This window comes from Hemicordylus capensis, chromosome 1, assembly GCF_027244095.1.
Source record: "Hemicordylus capensis ecotype Gifberg chromosome 1, rHemCap1.1.pri, whole genome shotgun sequence".
Taxonomy (NCBI): Eukaryota; Metazoa; Chordata; class Lepidosauria; order Squamata; family Cordylidae; genus Hemicordylus; species Hemicordylus capensis.
In genome coordinates this window covers 68,732,929-68,755,286 of record NC_069657.1, presented here as the reverse complement: position 1 = coordinate 68,755,286, position 22,358 = coordinate 68,732,929, and the positions used below count along the sequence as shown (strand labels likewise).

General features: G+C 41.7%; 1 protein-coding gene and 1 long non-coding RNA gene across 4 annotated transcripts in view; one reads left to right on the top strand and one right to left on the bottom strand.

Moving 5' to 3' along the window:
* The window catches only part of FSIP1 (fibrous sheath interacting protein 1), a 120,083-nt gene that overhangs the window by 34,059 nt on the left and 63,666 nt on the right, over positions 1-22,358 (top strand). For both annotated transcript variants that reach the window (XM_053257562.1, XM_053257552.1), the window contains exons 7-10: positions 1,263-1,355; positions 4,631-4,743; positions 7,153-7,263; positions 9,097-9,261. In XM_053257562.1, the coding sequence (XP_053113537.1) occupies positions 1,263-1,355; positions 4,631-4,743; positions 7,153-7,263; positions 9,097-9,261 (482 nt within the window). The remainder of the gene's footprint in view (positions 1-1,262; positions 1,356-4,630; positions 4,744-7,152; positions 7,264-9,096; positions 9,262-22,358) is intronic.
* On the bottom strand, positions 9,202-21,724 carry LOC128328032 (uncharacterized). Of its 2 annotated transcripts, none has more exons than XR_008308955.1 (4): positions 21,694-21,724; positions 12,160-12,230; positions 10,133-10,337; positions 9,202-9,305 (listed from the first exon to the last, which is right to left on the bottom strand). It is a non-coding gene; the product is annotated as an uncharacterized LOC128328032 (long non-coding RNA). The 2 variants fall into 2 exon arrangements; XR_008308956.1 differs by having other exon boundaries at positions 10,133-10,340; positions 21,694-21,709.

Sequence of the window (22,358 nt, the reverse complement as noted above, 5' to 3'; positions counted from 1 at the left end):
ACTGTAGTTTCCGGACTACATACAAAGGCAGCCCCACAAAAAGTGCATTACAGAAGTCTAGCTTGGAAGTTACCAGCATACGTACTGCTGTTTTGATGTCATTTATCTCCAGAAATTGGTGTCGTCGAATCAGCCAAAACTGATAAAAATCACTCCTAGCCACTGCCTCAGTCTGGGAAACCAGAGAGAGCTTTGGGTCTAGGAGTACTCCCAGACTATGTACTAGTATAATTATACTTTTATACTGCAATTATCTGTATTCTCTATTGTCCCTTCAGTGACTGGATGTGATATTTGGATATTACCAGATATTTTGGACAGCTGTATCAAAGCCTAACTGAAGAAATACAGTCTTCAGATTTGTAGGAAATAAGTGCAGTATAATGTTTTTAAAGCCTCACCTACCACTGAGAATGAGGAGTGTGGAAGAAGACATCAGTGATACTACCAGGGTATTCTGGGCTGATCATGTAGGCAGTGTTAGAAAGGAAACCCTGGCATCTCTTCCCTCCATATTAAACGGACCATTCTGTTGAAGGCAAAAATTATGACCAGTTTCCACCCTAGTGCTTCCTTTCTTCCATACAATATACTAATGTTCTGAAAATCAGTGTTTATCACTATTATCTGAGTAAAATTCAAATAAATTTACTCAATTTTACCCATCGCCCATTGAGGTCATCTGAGGAGATCCGTCTCCAGTTACCGCCGACTCGTTTGGTGGCTACACAGAGACGGGCCTTCTTGGTCACTGCCCCGAGATTGTGGAATGTGCTCCCTGCTGAGATACGATCCTCCCCATCTCTGGCAATTTTCAAAAAACACTTGAAAACCCATCTCTTCACCCAAGCTTACTCAGTATCCTAAATTTTGGGGGTTTTAAAAATCTGGTTTATTTTAAAATTTAAAACCTGATTTTGGGGTTTTTAATTACTGTAGTGGTTTAATTGTTGTTTTAAAATGTTTTTAAATTGTTAGTTGTTATATTGTTTTTAATTTGTTTTAGCTCTTTACTGTTTTTAGTGGTTTGTTTTAACTGTAAACCGCCCTGAGCCATTTTGGAAGGGCGGTATATCAATCAATCAATCAAACATACAAACAAATAAACAAACAAATAAAATGTTGGGTAGGTTAAGGGATTTCCATGCTTTGAGTTTATAAATCCAACGCACTTTTTGCTTGTCTTGCTTAATGCAAAGCTGATAATCTTGTTACTGCAAAATGTGAATGTTTAGCAATTATTCAATAATATTTTTTAACAGGTCCTATCGAAGAAGATGAAATGTTTATTAGTGTATTTCACACACAGATTCAACCAGAAAGTTATGAGTGTGGTGGGAAATTAACCAAGCAAGGTACAAACTGTAATAATATACTTTTGTTCCTTTATTAAAATGTTAACATCTGTAATTAACAGATGACTTTATGGTGCCCATAAAGTCATAAAGTCTCTATAACTTTAGTCATAGAGATAACTATCTCACCAGAGATAACTTTGCTATTTGTTTGCATTTCTGAACAGTAACTAGGTTTGTTAGAGGCCTATTTTTAAAGGCAGTTGGGGTGGTATATTGAGGCCTCGCTACCCTAGCATGTCAAAACAAGTTTTGTGATCCTGCTGCCATTCCCCTTTTCCTGTCCCTTCTTTCTCTCCATGAATGATGGTTCAGAGGAGGAGCTGTAAACATCTTTATTGGTTAATGGAACTGCATACAGTTTTCTTGTGTTCAGATAGCTGGGAATACTAAGAGAGCATGCAGGGGCAGGGATAGCTCCCCCATAAGGCAAGATGAAGCGATGGCCTCAGGCAGCGAGTGCATGCATCAGGGTGGCAAGTTGGGGTGTCTCGCCTCACCTTGGGTGTCACGCAACTTCACTTCTGCTGCCACCACATGTTCACTGGCCAGAGGAGGACACTGCCCCTCCTGCTGCTCACTTTCCAGGCACATGTTCTGTCTTGGAGCCTCTGCATGCTCCTGCTTGCTATATCAGGGAGTGTGTTCTGCCTTACATTTCACTGGCCCCTGCCCTTTGCTGGCGCTACTCTTTCTCTTCTATCACCAAAAGTGAATGAGTTTGGTGCTGGAAGGGGAGCATGGTAGTTCTGAGAGACAAGAAGTGGAAGATGTGCGTGCTACCTGATACAGCAGAGAGCAAGTAGCATGTACTCTGTCCTTGCCCTGGAGACAACTCATGTCACTGCTTACCATATCAGGCTGCCTCCAGCACCAAAAATGGACAAGCTTGGTGTCAGAAGGGAGAGCACAGCAACTGCGAGAAACAGGAGCTGGCGAAACTGAAGGCAGCACATGCAGCTTGCTATAGAAAGGAGCAAGCAGCAGCCTTGATCTGTATTTCAGTAAGGGAGGAAAGGAAATGGCGGAGCTGGGGAGGCGAGGATGGGACTGTGTCTGCTCTGGGCTCACTAAGGGGGTGGTGGTGGTGAGGAGGGTGAGGTGGTACATTGTGACTCACCTCAAGCTGCCTCTGTGCAGGGAGGTGGGTGAGAGAACAGATGCTGAAAATGAAGTATTGTTTGCTTGAAGATGTTGCCTTTTAATCATTGCAGAAGTGTCTGGCAAAGCAGCACAATCAAATATATAGTGTCGTCAGTGAGCTTAGATCACGATCACTTAAATTTTTTTGAGGAAGTGACCACATCATATCTGCAGTACAAGAAACCATGATATTGTTTCTTCCCAGTGATTTTGTTTTCATTGTTGTGTCACAAGTCCATAACATACTCAGTGCTAGCATAATACAATTTTGTAAGCTAGAATGGTTGCCTCTATACAGTGTTGGTGACACCTTCTTTCTAGGGAAGTGTACTGCATTCATTATAAAAACAGTAATGGGACAGGTGATGCATACCTGCCCACACTGCTGTGGGGCTCTAAATAACCCAGTGATGCTGTTGAGCAAGCAGTACGTACTGCTGACTCTTGTGTGCCCTTATGTCATGCATTACTTTCACTGGGAATAATGAAAGAGGCATGCGATATGGGATCGTGCAAGAATCAGCAGTACCAATCCTACCCTCTTGCACAGCAGTGTCGCTGGATGATTTAGAGCTCCACAGCAGTACAGGCTAGTCTGCACTCCCTATGTTACAGTTTGGAATGTGTCAGCCAGTGTGTGCAGTTCCCGGCATATTTACTTGAAAGTAAGCATTGTTCAAACCAATAAGAGTTACTTCTGAGTAAACATGTTTAAGAACATAAGAACAGCCCTGCTGGATCAGGCCCAAGGCCCATCTAGTCCAGCATCCTGTTTCACACAGTGGCCCACCAGATGCCGCTGGAAGCCACAGACAGGAGTTGAGGGCGTGCCCTCTCTCCTGCCATTACTCCCCTGCAACTGGTACTCAGAGGCACCCTGCCTTTGAGGCTGGAGGTGGCCCACAGCCCTCCGACTAGTAGCCATTGATAGACCTCTCCTCCATGAAGTTATCCAAACCCCTCTTAAAGCCATCCAGGTTGTTGGCTTTCACCACATCCTGTGGCAGAGAGTTCCACAAGTGGATCATGCGTTGTGTGAAAAAGTACTTCTGTTTGTTGGTCCTAGACCTCCTGGCAATCAATTTCATGGAGTGACCCCTGGTTCTAGTGTTGTGTGAGAGGGAAAATAATTTCTCTCTCTCTCCAAATTCTCCACACCATGCATGATTTTATAGACCTCTATCATGTCTCCCTACAGTCGTCTTTTTTCTAAACTAAAAAGCCCCAGGTGTTGTAGTCTTGCCTCATAAGAAAGGTGCTCTAGGCCCCTGATCATCTTGGTTGCCCTCTTCGGTACCTTCTCCAGTTCAACAATGTCCTTTTTAAGATGTGGTGACCAGAATTGTACACAGTACTCCAAGTGTGGTCGCACCATAGTTTTGTATAAGGGCATTATAATTTTAGCCGTTTTATTTTCAATCCCCTTCCTAATTATCCCTAGCATGGAACTGGCCTTTTTCACAGCTGCCGCACATTGAGTCGACACTTTCAACGAGCTGTCAACCACGACCCCAAGATCCCTCTCCTGGTCCGTCACCGGCAGCTCGGATCCCATCAGCGTATACTTGAAGTTGGGGTTTTTCGTCCCAATGTGCATCACTTTACACTTGCTAACACTGAACCGCATTTGCCATTTTGTCGCCCACTCCCCCAGTTGGAGAGATCCTTTTGGAGCTGCTCACAATCCGTTTGGGATTTCACTACCCGGAAGAGTTTGGTATCATCTGCAAATTTGGCCACATCGCTGTTTATCCCTGCTTCTAGATCATTATGGAATAAATTAAAAAGCACCGGTCCCAGTACAGATGATGCCACCTATCCCATTACTGTTTGTGGTGTTTTCTTGCTTGAAAATTGTGTGCAGGATTATAACCAATGTACTTGTTCCAAACCTGATAGTTAGCATCTACAATTGTTCTTAGCCTGCAACAGCATTCCCTGTTCTTGGTTTTGGACTCCTTGCTCTGGAGTAGGGACAACTGTGAATGTTACTCCAAGCATAGTCTCTATTATTTCAGTGACATTTTCAGTCCCATGACTAGAAAATATCCAAAATCAATGGCATTGTTTTGAATTACTTTACTATGTTTCTTTATCAATTACATTGTACAATATGTGTTTCCAAACTGTAGATTGTTTAAATGAAGACAGAACAAGAAGCTCAGTAAAAAAAATAGAAAATATGTGTCCAAGAAGTGAAACAAGCTATAAAAAACCTCCTGATTTTATTAAAAAGAACATAGAGGTATGTATGAAAGACCTGCCTTACAAAACACAGGATTGGAATTCTTTGACTCATAAAGTTAATTGCTTAGGGATTAATAGGGGCTGATAACCTTTATATTATCAGTATTGTAAATCTAATACAGCTTGTTTATAATATAACTTGGTCCCCTGCTGAGCAAAGAGGCACCTTTTTAGTGATTATTCTCTTTATTGAGCAGGGGGAGAGCAACTCACCCTATCCATCCCCAGCATAGCATCCCTCCAGTGGCTGTTGCTGGTGTCTATCTTCTGTTTCTTTTTTAGATTGTGAGCCCTTTGGGGACAGAGAACCATTTTAGCCATTTTATGTATTTATTTACCTTATTTATATGTAAACCGCTTTGGGAAACTTTTGTTAAAAAGCGGTATATACATATTTGTTGTATTGTATTGTTTAAAGTTGATAAACAGATGGTGGTATTCGATTTCTTGTTCCTTTCATGTGACTGTGCTATGTCAGAAGAAATATTAGAATTTTCTGACCTGACATCTGTAAACACTTTTGTGCAGATGCAGAATACCCTCTCATATTATTTAAACTTCATATCAGACTTTTCTGAAGCTGCGCTTGTGATTTCTACAAACAGGAAGTAGAGGGAAATTCTTTACCTAAACTTTGTGGTATAATGAAATAATGGAGGATTATACTGCCATAAATGCCGGAGTGATGCTAAGTTGTTGGGGTCTCTGGGGCAAAACCCTGCAGGGGCCTCCCTATTTTGTGTTGCCCTATCTCAGTCACCCCATCCTCCCCATCCTTGGGTCCATGGGCAGGCAGCTGCTCTCACCCTTCACCACTTCAACACATGGCAGTGGGATGCAGGTTTGGTGGCAACAACCTTTCCTCCTTCTCTTCCTTGAAGAGCAGGAAAAGGAGGAGCTGCCCCTGTTATTTTCCTCCTACTTGACAAGGGAGGAAACCATTGTAAAATTTCTTCATGGAAGCTGTTCATCTTCCCTTCCCCTTTAATAAATGGGCCTTCCTACCAGAGCCCCTATATCACAGGAGAATCTGGGATGAAGTCCCTTTGCAAGAGCAGATGGAGTCAGTGATGCTGGGAGTCTCTTTTGCTGCCACTGCTTTGTCTCACCCGGTTCCATATCTGCAAATGAGAAATCCCATTTGCAGATAGGGAGCTGGGTGGGAGAAGGTAGTAGTGGCACAAAAGACTTGCAGTACTTCTTCCAGAACCCCTCATGTGGGTCCTGGGGCCTCAGGGGTTGACCATGGACCCTCAGCTAGGTACCAAGTTGGTGAACTCCTGACAGCAGCCCTGATATAAAATTTGTGCAGCTCCTGGTACACTGATTATGCACTACTAACTCATTTGAGTGGTGGTGAAGATCCTGTGACTTAGATGTTGCCATCATAGATCTGTTATGCTGTTGATGGCCCAACTATATATGATAGCAGCAAGCCCTTATCTTTAAATATAGGTCTGCTGCATTTGGATGAAAAGCAATTTAAGGTGCAAAGAGCGCATGTGAATGAGGGATGCCTGTGGGGGATAGGAACACAGGGAGCTGCCATATACTGAGTCAGATCATTGGTCCATCTAGCAAGGTATTGTCTACACAGACTGACAGTGGCTTCTCCAAGGTTGCAGGCAGGAATCTTTCTCAGCCCTATCTTGGAGATGCCAGGGAGGGAACTTGGAACCTAGTTACTCTTCCCAGAGCAGCTCCATCCCCTAAGGGGAATACCTTATAGTGCTCACACATCAAGTCTCCCATTCATATGCAACCAGGGTGGATCCTTCTTAGCTAAGGAGACAAGTCATGCTTTCTACCACAAGACCAGCCCTCCTCCCTACTTGCTGCCCATCTCCTTCCCCCTCATACTCATAGTCAATTCCCTGAGATACTGTTTCCCCTAACTGCAGTCCAATACCAGAAGTGAGCCCAGATGGAGTGAAAATTAGCAAGTGAAGATTCAGCAGCATACCCATTTATGTCTTAAATTGCACCTGCATCACCTGCTTTACACATGGCTGAGGCAGACCCCAAAGATACAGTTCTGCCATCGTTACATGTTATTTGTTCCTAAGCAGCTACTTTGGGCTGTGGATTGCATGGGTTCCTTAAGCATTGGGCTTAGCCATTGCTTATGCAAAACTGCTTGAAAATACAGTTTTTCAAGTGTATGTAGTAATTTGGCCTTTTACTAAAAGTCCTTTGCAACTGATTTGTCCTTTTTGGTGGGCAAATGCTTATGCATCAAAGACGTTATCAGGTTCTTGCAGGCCACCACCTTTGTCATTGAATGTAGCAACATTTTTTTCTTTGCTTTGCTATTAGCATACTTGAATTTTTAATAAAGAGCATGGAATATAAAGTTCAGCATTACGTTATCAGTCTTCCAGCTTCCAAAATTGTTTTCTTTGTTCAGCTGGCCAAAGATTCAGGGAACCAAATAGTTATGCTGGAGGAAGAGAAGAAGAGGCTGTCAGAATTGCTGAAAGATACTGAAGACGAGAGCAGTGAACTTCAAGTAATTGAGGTACCAAGAATATTAATCTAGGGTGATCCACAACTGAACTTCTGAGATTATAAATCTTATGTACTCTTCTATCCAGAGGATTCAGTATAGTGCTAGATTCTTCTTTAGCTCCTAGTGGTGGGATAGCACTTTATATTAGTACATGGAATTGAATCTTAGATCTTGGTGGGTCTTGTAAAAAATGTGGGCATTCTGTTCTTTACTATGTACCAATTAAAATTGTTTGTGAATTGGGCTTTTAATGTTGGGCAGCATTCAGATTAGAATAGTCATGATTAAGTCCCATTGAAACTAATGGGACTAACGTTAGTCATGACTAACTTGTCTTAGTGATTTCAGTTGTGCTTAGTCATGCTCATCAAAGCTGAAAGTTTTATTATTTTATTTATCCAAACTGTATACAAGTACATAAATTGTTGAGAATATCTACATATATTATAAAACAAGTTTGTTGTGACCTTCAGCATCACATTTCTGGGGACTTGCGGTACAGATTAGAAAGAGATGCCCCAAAATATTTCTTACTGTTAAGTTATTAACTTCTTACTTTTTGAGAGGTAGCCAAAGGTGCAGATTTGAATATGCCCAAGAAACCTGTGCAGTGATTATGATATAACTTATTACACATCTGTGTATTCAAAATGCTTACCACATTTCCTCCTTATTAAGCAATCTGTCCTTACAAATGGGCTCTTATTCTTATGTTTTATTTTGGATTTTGTGGCGTTTTGTGGACACTATAACAAGTGTCTTTTTAATAGAAGCTCTAATCATCTTTATAAAGAAAAATTGCACTGTTGTTTATCACAGTCCAAAGTTGTTATGAAACAGTAACAGTTTTAATTTATGATAGTCAGGTAATTCCAGTGTACATGTGGATCTCCAGTAAGGCCTTCCTCATTCATTTTCGAAGTTGGAATAAATGCTGATTATGCCCCATCTGCTGTTAAAATATGCTAAAAATGTGTTAATGCCCCATCTGCTGTTTTGACATAAACAAGAGACCCTAGAGGACCACAACTGAAATATGCACAGTCTGCTTTGTGATTATTGGATACCCCATTATGGTAGATAAGCAAGGTGACCAAAATCTCCAACATACCAGAGGGTTATTTTATTATACATAAATATCAACACAAGTGGTGTCTTCCTGAAGGCACTCTATAACATTCCACATTTATGTGCCAATAAAGGGTGTATCTCTACTTAATCATTGCTTTCCATGTAATTTGAAAATATGGTATAATGGAGACTTGTTAACATTTAAAAAGTTTTAAAAGCTCATCAGAAGAACATCCTGACCCACCAATTTTCCAGAAGTAGAATGCCACAAGTCTAATAATGACTATTTACTGTGTGGCTAGAAAAAGCATGTACTGATTTAATCAGTTGGAAATGAACTGGCAGCAGAAATAGGTGACACATTTCATTTTGACAGACAGATTAAAATCAGCAGGGCCACATCAAAAGTCTAAAAGAATATGTAATTATTGAACATCTCAAGATGTTACCTTAATATTAGAACATCATTTTATTTAGAAATCTGTGTAGCAAAATTGGAATTGCAGTCATTTGCCTCAAAAGAGAATTTTTTGAATTTCTACCTGTCCTGTTTTGCAAGTAATGCCCATTTATGAAAATATATTTGAGACTTGACTTCCTGAACTGAAGTTTTAAATACATGCATAGTTTAAATATGTGCATACGGAGAATTTCTCTCTACCTTTCCCTCTGCCTCTCCCTCTCCTTCTTATAAATAATTTAGAGGATTTCCTAAATCTTAGTTATCTGTATCATTTTGGCAGATACTTAATTCATTGTTCCTTCTTATAGGAAGAAGCAATTGGATGGTTGGTACCAGGTGAGGGGTACACACCTGAACCAATGGAATATTACCATCTCACAGAAATCAATGCTAAACTTGAAATAGTAATCTCTGATGGCGATGTGTCTGCAGTTCAGAGCTCCTGTTCAAAGGTCCACAAACAAATTTATCAGGTATAGTACAACTTGGCTTGAAATGGTGTTAGGATGGCTCCTATCTAGAAGCAGATAAGAGTTTTGACAGGATTAGAGATATATTTAGCCACATTCATTTTCTTTTCAAGCATAGAAGTTAATTAATAGATTCAATTAGATGACGGTTCCTGTTGTACATAGGAAGCTGCCTTATATCAAGTCAGACATTGGTCCATTTAGCTCAATATTGTCTACTACACTCACTGGAAGCAGCTCTCCAAGGTTTCAGGCAGGAATCTCTCTCAGCCTTAGATGGAGATGCCAAGAACTGAATCGGGAGCCTTCTTCATGCAAAACAGATGCTCCATCACGGGGCTATGTCCCCATCCCCTAAGGGTAATATCTTACAGCAGACAGAGTTCACATGTAGTAACTGTCCAAATGCAAACTAAGGCAAATGCTGCTTACCAAAGAGGACAGTCTGTGCTCACTTCCACAAGATTAGCTCCACCCCAATGCAGGTCTTGAAAATTTTATTTTGATTTGGGAACCAGACAAAGGACATGGGACAAAATTACCAGACTTGGTGATGGGCATTGTAGAGGGAGAGGGTAAATAGGCTCCTCTTTATTCCCTTACAAGCAACATACTTGGAACAGAAACAGGGCTGCCTGGGTCAAAGATGTATTAAATAACTCTTCCTCTGAATATCCTATGGTTAGGATATTAGGTTAGGTTAAGCCCCATGGTTAAATTTCTAGGTGCCGTGGCTCTCTGGTGTCTGGGATTTGTCAAGCTTTACAAAATGTCCGAATAGGGTTTGACAGACAGCGTTTTTACACTTAAGCACAAACCAATTTGAGCTGTGATAACCCCCATTGGAAAAGCCAAGGAAAAAGTGTATTCTTACCAGAAGAGGATGTCTGATGTGGACAAAATAGCGCACATGGTTAAGGGGGTCCTTTCCTTTTTTGGACGGAGACATGAGATGAATCCAGTATTGGCGACCAGACTTTCCCACCACGACACAGTTCAAATGCTCCTTGCTTTTTATCACATCCTTTTAATGAGGTCGAAGGCTCAAGTGTCAGTCCAGTGGTCTCACTCCTTCAGATCTGCTGAAGCACATTAAAAACAAAACATAACAAAACAAAACAGTAAAGCAGGTGGACCTCCTCTTGCAATACTTTTCAAACAGCCTCAACTTCTTGTGGGCCTCAACTTCTTGTGGGCCAGTCCCAGTGGCTGCTTCTGATGTTCCTAGTTTGGTCCTGTACCAGGGCAATCCCAAGAAAAGGCAACCCTACACTGTTAAGTGACAGCCAGGTATGCAGAGTGCATTTCCTGTTCTATCAATTCCTGTCAGTTATGAGGCCCCCACTGAGTTGTTCAAGATTGCTTTTCCATGTTTTCTTTTTTAGTCTACTTTCCAGTACGTTTATGAGATTACCCGGCATTCTCTGTGTGTGTGTCCATGAGTCCCTCCCCTATCAACTTTGCAGCACCTGGACCAATATGTACCAAATTGCATACAGCTTTAGGGACACATAGGGACACCTCAACGGCGTAGTTCATGATGATGTCATCCAACCCGATCCAAGATGGTGGATGCGTAAACTTTTGAGGCCAAGTGGGCTAACTTGTGAACCGCCTGATCGATTTGAACCCAATTTGCTACAGCCGTAAGAACACTTAGGGATGCCCAAATGGCATGGTGTGTGATGATGTCATCCACTCCAATTCAAGATGGTGGCCGTGTGCTAATCTGAGGCGCAAGCGTGCTAATTTGTGGACTGTGTAGCCCATTTGAACCAAATTGGATACAGTTTTAGTGAGTGACACACAGGGACACCTCAGTGGCATAGTTTGTGATGATGTCATCCACTCTGATTCAAGATGGCGGACACATAAATTTTGGAGGGTCAAGTGGGCTAACTTGTGAAACGCTTAACCGATTTGAACCAAATTTGCTACAGCTGTATGACACATAGGGACACCTCAATGGCATAGTTTGTGGTTATGCTATCTACCCCAATCCAAGATGGCAGACACGTACACATTTGAGGTGCAAGTGGGCTAACTTGTGAACCACTTAACAAATTTCAACCAAATTTGCTACAGCTGTAGGGATACATAGAGATGCCCAAATGGCATGGTGTGTGATGATGTCATTCACTCCAATTCAAGATGGCGGCCGCATGAACATCCAAGGCACAAGTGGGCTAACTTGTGAAACACTTAACTGATTTGAACAAAATTTGTTACAGCTGTTGGGACACGTAGGGACACCTCAACGTTATAGATTGTGACAGTCATCCAACCCAATTCAAGATGGTGGACATGTAAACATTTGAGGTGCCAGTGGGCTAACTTGTGAACCGCTTAACTGATTTAAACCAAATTTGCAACAGCTGTAGGGATACATAGGGGCACCTCAACGGTGTAAATTGTGACAATATCATACAACCCAATTCAAGATGGCAAACACATAAACTTTTGAGGTGTAAGTGCACTAACTTGTGGACAGTCTGATTTGAATCAAATTTGCTACAGCTGTATGGACACATGGAGATGTCCCAATAGTATAGCTTGTGATGATGTCATCCACCCCAATCCAAGATAGTGGATGTGTGAACTTTTGAGGTGCAGGTGTAGTAACTTGAGGACTGTCTAACCCATTTGAATCAAATTTGATACAGTTGTAGTGAGTGACACACAGGGACACCTCAATGGCATAGTTTGTAATAATGTCATCCATCCTGATCCAAGATGGTGGATGCATGAACATTTGAGGTGCAAGAGATCTAACTTGTGCACCTTGATTTGAACCAAATTTAGTCCAGTTGTAGAGACAGTGAAAGGAAAGTAGGCTGATTAGTTCTTACTAGAACAACTTGTTCTTTTTCTGGTAGCCACATTCAGAGAGTTTGCTTTTACCTGTAGATCATGTCCAATGATAATATCACTTTTTGTTTGATTGAACTGGCTTAAGCAACTAGCACACGCTTCTGTTAAAGGGACATAAGTAATAAAATGTTTACATAGCAGCAATTAAAGTAATTCCTTATTCACATTATTTCTGCAACCATAATTTTTTTTTAAGCTTAAAAAATAAAACATCTGAGAACAACTAGAATGATGAGATGCGAGGGGGAAAGGCAGCATAAATGGACAAAAGGTTAACACAAACTTCTAGACTTTCACACACTGTCATATTTGGCAGAAAAACAATAATCAAAGGAAGTCTCCTTATACTAATGCCTTGGACTGTGCCTGAAAGCAAGAGCCTATTCCTGCTATGCTCCCAGGACAGAGCCTGGGGACCTCAAAGCTGTCACTGGTCCAGGACTGATGATTATCCATCCTGGGCATTGAGCCAGTGCAGATTTATGGGAAAGAGCCTTATTTTGGAAGAAAAGAGGAGACATTAATTTGGGAAGCTAATTAAAAGAAAGTGGTTTTAAGTAGGTTTGGAATGTCAGAATAAGATATGGAGGTATTTGCAGTATTGTGCATTTGGGATTGTTAGAACTACAGTGTGTCATGGAAAAATGGTTATATTCATAATGCTATATACATGTTCCTGTAGACATGTAAATGCAGGCTTATCTGTCTGGTATAACAGGTAGGTTGCATAAGTAGCAGCTATAGTCACTGGCATTGATGCTTACAATTTTTGTACCACAAGTAGCTGCCTGTGAAGTGTGGGTTGAGCCTTTTGCTGTTCAGAACAAGAGGAAATGGATCAGTTATAGGAGTAGAGGGAAGTTCCTTAACAAAGGCTGCATCATGCTGGCCCTCTATAGTCCCACTTTCCTGTGTCAAGATAAGGAAATATGCTGCTAGAAGTGGTAGTGCTTTGTCACTATTTCCATGTCATAAGACAATCAGCTGCAGAGGAGAATAAGGCTGTTAATCTTTTAAAAAGTGTGTTGAGCCTATCCCCTGTGAGGATGAGAGAACCTGTGAAAATTCACTCTTTCTGCATAAGTACTAAAGATGTTTATATGCCATTGGCTCTTTGGTTTCAGTGCTGGAATTTTAGATTTAGGTTCCTAGAAGAGACACACTGATATAGTGACTCACTTGGCTGAGTGAGTTGCTCTGTTATCTCCTCATATCCTCTATATTCATAAATGGGCTTCCTCCAGAGGCTCCTGCATCTTCATAATGCCCTCTGGAGGAAGCCCATTTGTAGATTGGGAGGATGGGAGAAGGCAGTTTATTTATTTATTTATTACATTTATATCCCGCTCTTCCTCCAAGGAGCCCAGAGCGGTGTACTACATACTTGAGTTTCTTCTCACAACAACCCTGTGAAGTAGGTTAGGCTAAGAGAGAAGTGACTGGCCCAGAGTCAGTTACAGTCTGATTCAGTCAAAAGGGTCACTTCTCTGCTGCTGCCTCACAAAAATGGGCACTAGGAACGTCTGGGATCAGCCATGGGCATTCTGATGTTGCTCCAACAGACTTCCATCAAACCTAGTTCACAGTGGCTGATTCCAAAAGTGAATAATCTGAAATAGTTGTTTTTAAGCCATCTGTTTATATTTTCACTTAGAACATAATTCAACTATTTATTCTCATGTTGTGTGCTCCAAATATTCAGCGTTGTCTGCCAAGAGCTGTGTTTAATGATAATTTCAAAGCAGTCCTCACAATAATATTGCATCATGTACCAAAATGTAATTATCAACAGCTTAGGGACTTGGTTCCTACCACTCGTTACTATATTTGAAGAATATAGGAATTTGAGATTTGTGTGAGCTTAATCCCTATCAAATGTTTTTAAGTATATAGGAGAAGTTCGGTTTGGCTGTTATAGAAACGTTTATGTTAATCTCTTTAGCAATCAGCCCGGTTGGATCCAGAATTCTTTTCCATGATTTGTATTGCTTTTTACTTGGGAAATTGCTCTAATCAAAGCCATCTTTCTCTATGAAGCATTTCTTTCTTCTTATGCTCATTATAATTAAATCTATAATGATTCTTGTCTCTTAATTTAGTTTATTTTATTTAGTTTGTGCCCTTTCAGTGCTAGTGTTCTCAGTTGAGAACAATGGGGGCAGGGGGATGCAGTTTTCCCAATCACTGATGCCTTCCTGCTCACCTGGCCAGCTGGAGGGGCCCCAGTAACAGCAGTCAAACTCACGGTGGTATGGAAGGCTCACCATGGGCCAACAAGATGGAGGCAGCCCACGACATGGGCAAGCAAGGTGGGCCCAGCTGCTCCCAATGGCCCACAGTTGAAGATGCAGCCAAGCTCTCGGCATGGCCCAATGATGCATGCCAACTGCGAAACTCCAAAAGGAAAGGAGGGCAATAAAAGGGAAAGTGGTTGGCTGGGGAGAGAGAAAGAAGGTGCAGGAATGAGCGGCACAGGCAATGGACAAGATGGGGGCTGCACAGGGGATGGGTTAATAAAGGAGGAAATGAGGCAGGAGGGAAGCCCTAACAGGATGTGCCTCTTGTTCTTCCATATTTAAACATGAGGCAGCCAATGATGATCCAGACTCAACAAGAGTGGAACCTAGGCCCTACAGAGATAGGCCAGGCTCAGTGCTGCAGCAAAGTCTGGCAGACAAAGTGCAGGGTGAAGTCAAGCCCCTCCCCTGCATCTGAGGCCCCTCTGCTCAACCTGGAGGTATATAGGGACAGGCCACAATTAGCAAAAGTTGTGATGCAAAATAGGATCAAACTTAGGAGTCATGTTGTTATGCTAAGGCTGTGTGCTATCCTGAACTTTGGTGATGCAGAATGTTACTGGGAGGCTACCACTGATGGGTAAAGAGGGATCTGCTGTGAGATCGCGCAGTCTTTTTAATTGCTCCCCCTTGACCTGTTGTTTTCAATGCATGAGCAAACTCTATTTTCTGTGATGGGGTACTCTGTGAAGAGTATTGTTCTTCGCTGAAGCCTTGGTGGTAGGGGAGGTACAGGTGCCTTGTCTCCCCAGAATTACCATTGCTATTAGTACAAGATTAGTAGATGATAGCAGTGATCTGTTTTAGGATTGCTTTTGATCTGTTGTAAGAGGTATCGAGGTTTTTCTTAAAAAGAATTTTGTTTCTTTCGCTTTTGACTCTGGTCTCTAGTAAATACTGTAGTTTTGTTGTGTAAATTGTTAGATTTGTTGTTGTAAGCCACCTTGATCACTGACAGCAAGGTGGCATATAAGCGTTTTAAACAGACAAATAATGTGGGTGTCCTTGTAACACTGAACCAGGGAGACAGGTTTTCCACTAGTTTAAGGTCTCCTTGCATCAAGTAGAGGACTGAGTTGTCAATTTAAGGTGTAGCTTAATTACTCATTAAATAATAACCGCTACATTACTGCATTTTCAGCCTACCTTCCAGTAGGCTTATGGAATCACCTTATCACCTGGCATTCTGTGTGTGTCTGTGTGCCCCCCCCCCTACGCCATCAACTTTGCAGCATCTGGACCAATATGAACCAAATCGGGTACAGTTGTAGGGACACATAGGGACACCTCAATGGCGTACTTCGTGATGATATTTAATTTAATTAATTTATTTATTTTATATACTGCCCTTCCAAAATGGCTCAGGGCGGTTTACAATTAAAACAATAAAAGCTAAAACAAGTTAAAAACAATATAGCCACAATTAACAATTGTGGTTGTTGATAACAATTGATATCATCCACCCCGATCCAAGATGGCAGACTCGTAAACCTTTGAGGCGCAAGAGGGCTAACGTGTGTACTGCGTAACCAATTTGAACCAAATTTGCTACAGCTGTAGGGACATGTAGGGATGCCCTAATGACATGGTATGTGATGATGCCATACACTCCAATTCAAAATGGCAGCCTCGCTAACATCTGAGGTGCAGGCAGGCTAATTTGTGGACTAACCCATTAGAGCCAAATTGGGTACAGTTTTAGTGAGTGACACACAGGTACACCTCAGTGGCATAGTTTATGATGATGTCATCCACTCTAATTCAAAATGGTGAAAGCATAAACTTCTGAGGCGCAGGTGGGCTAAATTGTGAACCGCTTAACCAATTTGAACCAAATTTGCTGCAGCAGTAGTGCTGCGTAGGGACCCTTCAATGGTGTAGTTTGTGATGATGTCATCTACCCACATCCAAGATGGCAGACATATGAACTTTTGAGGCACAGGTGCACTAACTTGAGGACTGTCTAACCCATTTGCACCAAATTGTACAAATTATAGTGAGTGACACACAGGGACACCTCAGTGGTATAGTCTGTAATAATGGCATCCACACTGATCCAAGATGGTGGATGCATGAACACTTGAGGCACAAGAGATCTAACTTGTGGACCTTGATTTGCACTAAATTTAGTCCAGATGTAGAGGCAGTGAAAGGAAAGTAGGCTGATTAGTTCTTACTAGAACAACTTGTTATCTTTTACTATTTATCAGGGCTCTCACACCATCTTGGTAATGAAGGAGAAAAAATACTTATCAACTGCCCATACAGGAAGCTTAATTTATAGTAATTTTAATTATTATCCCTAAGCTTTTTGGTTTTTGTGCATGTTAGCATTTGCATGCAAACAGTTATCAAACTCTACTACCTATAAGCATTTCCTCATTCATTAAAAATCAGAACAAAAAATCAGAGTGTACAGTATAACCACATACCAAAGCAGTCAAACATTTGCATGTAACATTACATAAAATATTCTGACATTAATTTCTAAACTTGTTTTTTAGATTAGCTCTGCTCCCCTCCTGTGTTGCCCCAAACTGTTTCAGTAATTTTTTTTTGCCAGTTCCCACATTTAATTTTTTTTGTACAAAGGTCCATAATAACATTTAATGAGCGCAAATATTTTGTAGTATCAGAAAGGGCACACCATTGCTTTGGGGTTTATTTGCCTCAGCACATGAATCAGAAACCCTGATGCCTGGCTTTTCAAGCTGTACAATAAAAAAAAATACAATGTGAAATTCATTCCTTGGTTAATAGAGTGTTTATATCAGGAGGCAGAACATATTCCTGATGATGTTGTGGTTTTGTCTGCTTGCAAGAGATAATAATTTTAGTTTATTTCTTTTAAAAAGAGTTACAACATTAAAATACCCTGCCTGTGTGATGTAGTGGTTACAGTGTTGGACCAGGGAGACCAGAGTTCAAATCCCCGTTCAGCCATGAAACTCACTGGGTGACTCTGGGCCAGTCACATATCTCTCAGCCTAACCTACCTCACAGGGTTGTTGTGAGGATAAACATAACCATGTACATCACACTGGGCTCCTTGGAGGAAGAGTGGGATATAAGTGTGTGTGTGTGTGTGTGTGTGTGTGTATACACACACACATAACATGACCTACAACATTGCACAAGCACTTCTGCAGCACTACCTCCACTAGAAACCATGGAAGTATTACGACACAAGTGCCCATGTGCTGTTTTAGCTCATTGTACAACTTTCTGCCTCTACAGCACCACAGGGGCTGCCTTTCATGTTGTGTGTTGCACAGCACAGAATATTAGCCAATGTTTTCAAATGCCATCATGCTAGATTTGACATGGGGATTGTTAAATTCAGTGTTTTGGTATTTTGCTTTCTAGGTATTTTGTCACATGGCTTGTGTTAGATGTCAGCAAACCAACAAATTAAGGTACCAGTTTACAAGTGAACAAGGGGTTACATATATATGCAATTTCTGTGCTACTGGATAGCTCTTTGTAAGCCTAAGCCTGATTACAAAATTTAAAAAAAAAAATTTAAAAAGGTGCTTTTGATTAATCAGTCAGCAGATTGGAAAAAATGTTTTACTACTCATAAAAACCGTCAGTGGCAAATGCCACAGCAAGTGGCATTTCCTCCTGTGTGTGGGAGCAGGGGAAATAATGTCTCTTCTAAGATTATGGCAGCTGAAACACACTGGGACATCATCTAAAAACAAATATTTTGGGCACCATACAGACTTAGTCATGATAAAGTCATGAAATTAATGGGACTAAAATTAATTTTTATTAACTTGTCTCATTAATTTCAATAGTGCTTAGTCATGACTGCCCTAGTCTGGATCCTAGTCTGGATACTACCTAATATGGGTTTTTTTTCTTTATAATTATTTTTTTTCTTGTGTGCAAATTTATGAAGGTTTAATAGATCAATTATCAGTTTTTATTAATCTAGTACAATACACTGACTAAAATTTATTTGAATGCATAACAGTGCAGCTTTTATGCCAATGGCAAGCTCTCTGCCCAATATTAACACAAATGTTGCAAACAGACTAATAGTGCAGTCCTACATATATGGGACTAAACTTAAATGAACTTGAAGAGACTTCTGATACTATACTTGAAAAGGACTGGGCTGAAACTGATATAATTTAAGTAAAGTAAGCAAAACTTCTTAATTTCTATAATTTGAAGGGCAAGGGTTGCAAAATTTAGATTTAAACATTTGTTAACATAAGACACATTCACTGCTGCTTAATTAGATAAGCAAGCATCTGTTCTGGCAGAGGAATAGTAGCTTCTCAGAAGCTTGTGAAATGCATTGGCCCTATTGGCATACCTATTGACTGAGGTCTTATGCTACAAAATGTTGCAGTCAGCAGCTTCTATTCTGTTGGTCTTGAAACCAAGTGACTTTTAATTCCAGTTGCTCTTTTTTGGTTTAAAATATTGAGTATTTGAAGGGAAGAATGCACTGCATGTCATAAATATGTGGCTTTAATTAAAAGTTGGATGATTTTATTTTGGCAATTTTAAAAAAGAAATCCTGTTTCTTATGTGTAGCCAGTAATAAACTTTGATCATCCATATTTGCCGAATATTAACTCAGTTGCTTTAGGCTCAGGATGTAAATGATGTCATAGCAACAACTGAGAGGGGTGGAAAGGAAGAAGCAGAACTTTGTTGAAACATTCATTCCAGTGATGAATAATGCTCTGTATTCTTGTTCCCTTTTCTGGTCTTAATTTTTGAGTGGATAAATAAGTTCATCTTTTCAGACTTTGCATTAAATTTAAAACACTGGGTGGTTTGCATGGCCATGTGGTACAGATGCTGTTAAATACCTGGCAGATGTTACAAGTAATTTTTTTTAAAAAGCCTTTGACTAGTGTATTGCATGCTATGACAATTGACTAGCAGTTTAATAAAATATGTTATTGTTAGTCATTTTCTTATTATCCTTTCAGATTAGGCCTATGCATGGTGAAAAATGTCAAATCTGATCAGATTGGAACTGACAGATAAATTGTTGGGAGGACTGAAATGACTCCCCCAAACTGTTGGTCGGATCAGGTTAGAATTTTCAAATTTTTCTGTCAGGTGGGTTGAGGGGCTGAATGCTGGAAATCAGGAGTGGGGGGAACAGGGCAACTCCCACAGGGTAAGAGGGCCCCCACAGGGAGTTGCCCATCTGATTTTCAGCATTTAGCACCTCAAAACCACCCCTGCAGCCAAGCCAGAGATCATTTTTTTCTGACTCAACAGAGGAGGGCTGTTTTGAGGGACTGCATGCTGAAAATTGGGGGCAAGGGAAAGAAGAGCAACTCCTTATGGAGGATCCTCTGACCTTGAAGGTCCACCATGGATGTTGCCCTACGCCCTCACCACCCAATTTCCAGCATGCTGCCCCTCAATACCAGTCCCTCTATCTATTCAGATCTTGCTCAGAGGTGGGGGACGTCCGCTAGGAATGTGCACGGAACCGGAAGTGCATGCAGGCGCCTTGGTGACTTCCTGTCATATCCGGAAGTTGGGGCAACGGGTTAGCAGAGAGGTATGCTGCTGCCCCGATGGGCTTTGTAAAACACGGACGCCAGTGGGGGGAAAGTGGCAGGAGGGGTAAGTGCACCCACCCCTGCTCTTAAACATAGACCCCTGCCGCCTTTGAGTCTCCCCGCCATGGTTCCATGCACATCCCTACCATCTGCTAGTGCAGTGACAGGCCCAAAAGGCAGAAGCACTCTTATCCCTAGACTTTGAGGCCAATGTCCAGGGCATCCCCAGCCTCTCAGGGCCCCCAAATCCTCTTTAGTCTGTCCAAGGGGGTGTGGTTCCCCAGCGGAGCATGATGATGCTTAATTTGAAGGGGAGCGGGGGCCTCCAAAGGCCTTGTTTGTTTGTTTGTTTGTTTGTTTTACATATTTTTATACCACCCAAAACTTACATCTTTGGGCGGTTTACAACAAGATAAAACATTAAAACATAAAACAGTTAAAAACAAAAACAATAAACTTAACACACAACAATTAAAAAAAATTAAAACAATATTCTAAAACAACATTAAAAACAATCGAAACAGTATCAGTTAAAAGCCTGGGTGAACAGATGCGTCTTTAAAGACTTTTTTTAAATTGTCAGAGATGGGGAGGCTCTTATTTCACTAGGGAGCACTTTCCAAAGCCTTGGGGCAGCAATGGAATAGACCTGTCCTTGAGTAGTCACCAGATGAGCTGGTGGCAAATGCAGACAGACCTCTCCTGATGATCTCAATGGGCGGTGGGGTTCATAACAAAGAAGACTTTCTCTTAAATACCCAGGGCCCAAGCTGTTTAGGGCTTTATAGGTTATAACTAATGCCTTGTATTTTGCCCAGAAACATATTGGCAGCTAGTGTAACTCCTTCAGTACAGGAGTAATATGGTCTCTCCTAGATGCCCCAGAGACCAGCCTGGCTGCCGTGTTCTGAACTAACTGTAGTCTCCGGACTATGTACAAGGGCAGCCCTAAATAGAGCACATTACAGTAATCCAGTCTGGAGGTTACCAGCAGATGTACCACTGTTTTGAGGCCATCTAACTTAAGAAATGGACACAGCTCGCATATCAGCTGAAGCTGATAGAAGGCACCTCTGACCACTGCCTTAACCTGGGACACCAGGGAGAGACTTGGATCCAGAAGCACCTCCAGACTGCGTACCTGTTCCTTCTGGGGAAGTTTGACCTCATCCAGAACAGGCAGATCAAAATTGTCTCCCAAGTTTCGACCCCACACAATGAGTACCTCCGTCTTATCTGGATTCAGTCTCAGTTTGTTATCCCTCATCCAGCCCATTACCAACTCCAGGCAGGCATTTAGGGAGGTTATGCCTTCTCCCAATGATGCTGATATGGAGAAATATATTTGGGTGTCATCAGCATACTGATAACACCCTGTGCCAGATCTCCTGATGATCTCTCCCAGAGGTTTCATGTAGAGACAATACAGAGCCCTGAGGGACACCATACAAAAGTTCAGATTTTGAAGAACAACAGTCTCCAAGGGACACCATCTGGAACCTGCCCAAGAGGTAGGAGCGGAACCACTGCAGAGCAGTGCCTCTCACTCCCAATCCCCTCAGATGCTCCAGAAGGATACTATGGCCGATAGTATCGAAAGTTGCCAAGAGGTCCAAAAGGACCAACAGAGTCACACTTCCTCTGTCAGTTCCCAGTTGGAGATCATCCATCAGGCCGACCAAGGCAGTCTCCACCCCATAGCCAGGTCTAGGCTCCAAAACTACCTTGGTGCACCTCTGCCAAAAGGCATGTCAGAATTCTGACAAAGTTCTGAGACAACAGGAGGGAATTTTGTCAGAGTTCTATCTGTCAGGGGTCCTTTCTGTTGTTGTAGAACTCTATCTGTCAGGAGTTCTATCTGTCAGAACTCTATCCATGCCAGGTCTCACAGAGGCCATTTGCACATGCGCGAATAAAGTGGAAATAAAGCCGAATAAAGTGGCCAAATGGGCCACAGCAGTGATGACCAAGGCTGGTGGGGGGAGGGGGAACCTTTTTGGATCCCCCCCCCATGGCCTAGAGGAAGCCCCCCAAAGGGGCTAAAGGTTAAAAAAAAATATTTTTTATTTTTTTTAAATTGCGAACCCCCGAACAGTCAGGAGGGTTCGGACCAAGGTTGGACCAAACAGGGGGGTTCAGTTTGACCTCAAACAGGTTCGGGGTCGAACCTGTTTACACATCCCTAGCTGATTAGACTGATAGGACTGCACAGCCCTATTCTAGATACATTTACTTTGTGGAAGATCTACTGGCAACTTTACATGTTACAAAATTGCTTCATGAAATCTAGTTCTATGTAGGGATTTCACTTGTTACATACATGCTGTATGTAAATCACTCATGAGGTGCATTATTTGGACTTGTGGGGGCGGGGCACCATGCTGCATTG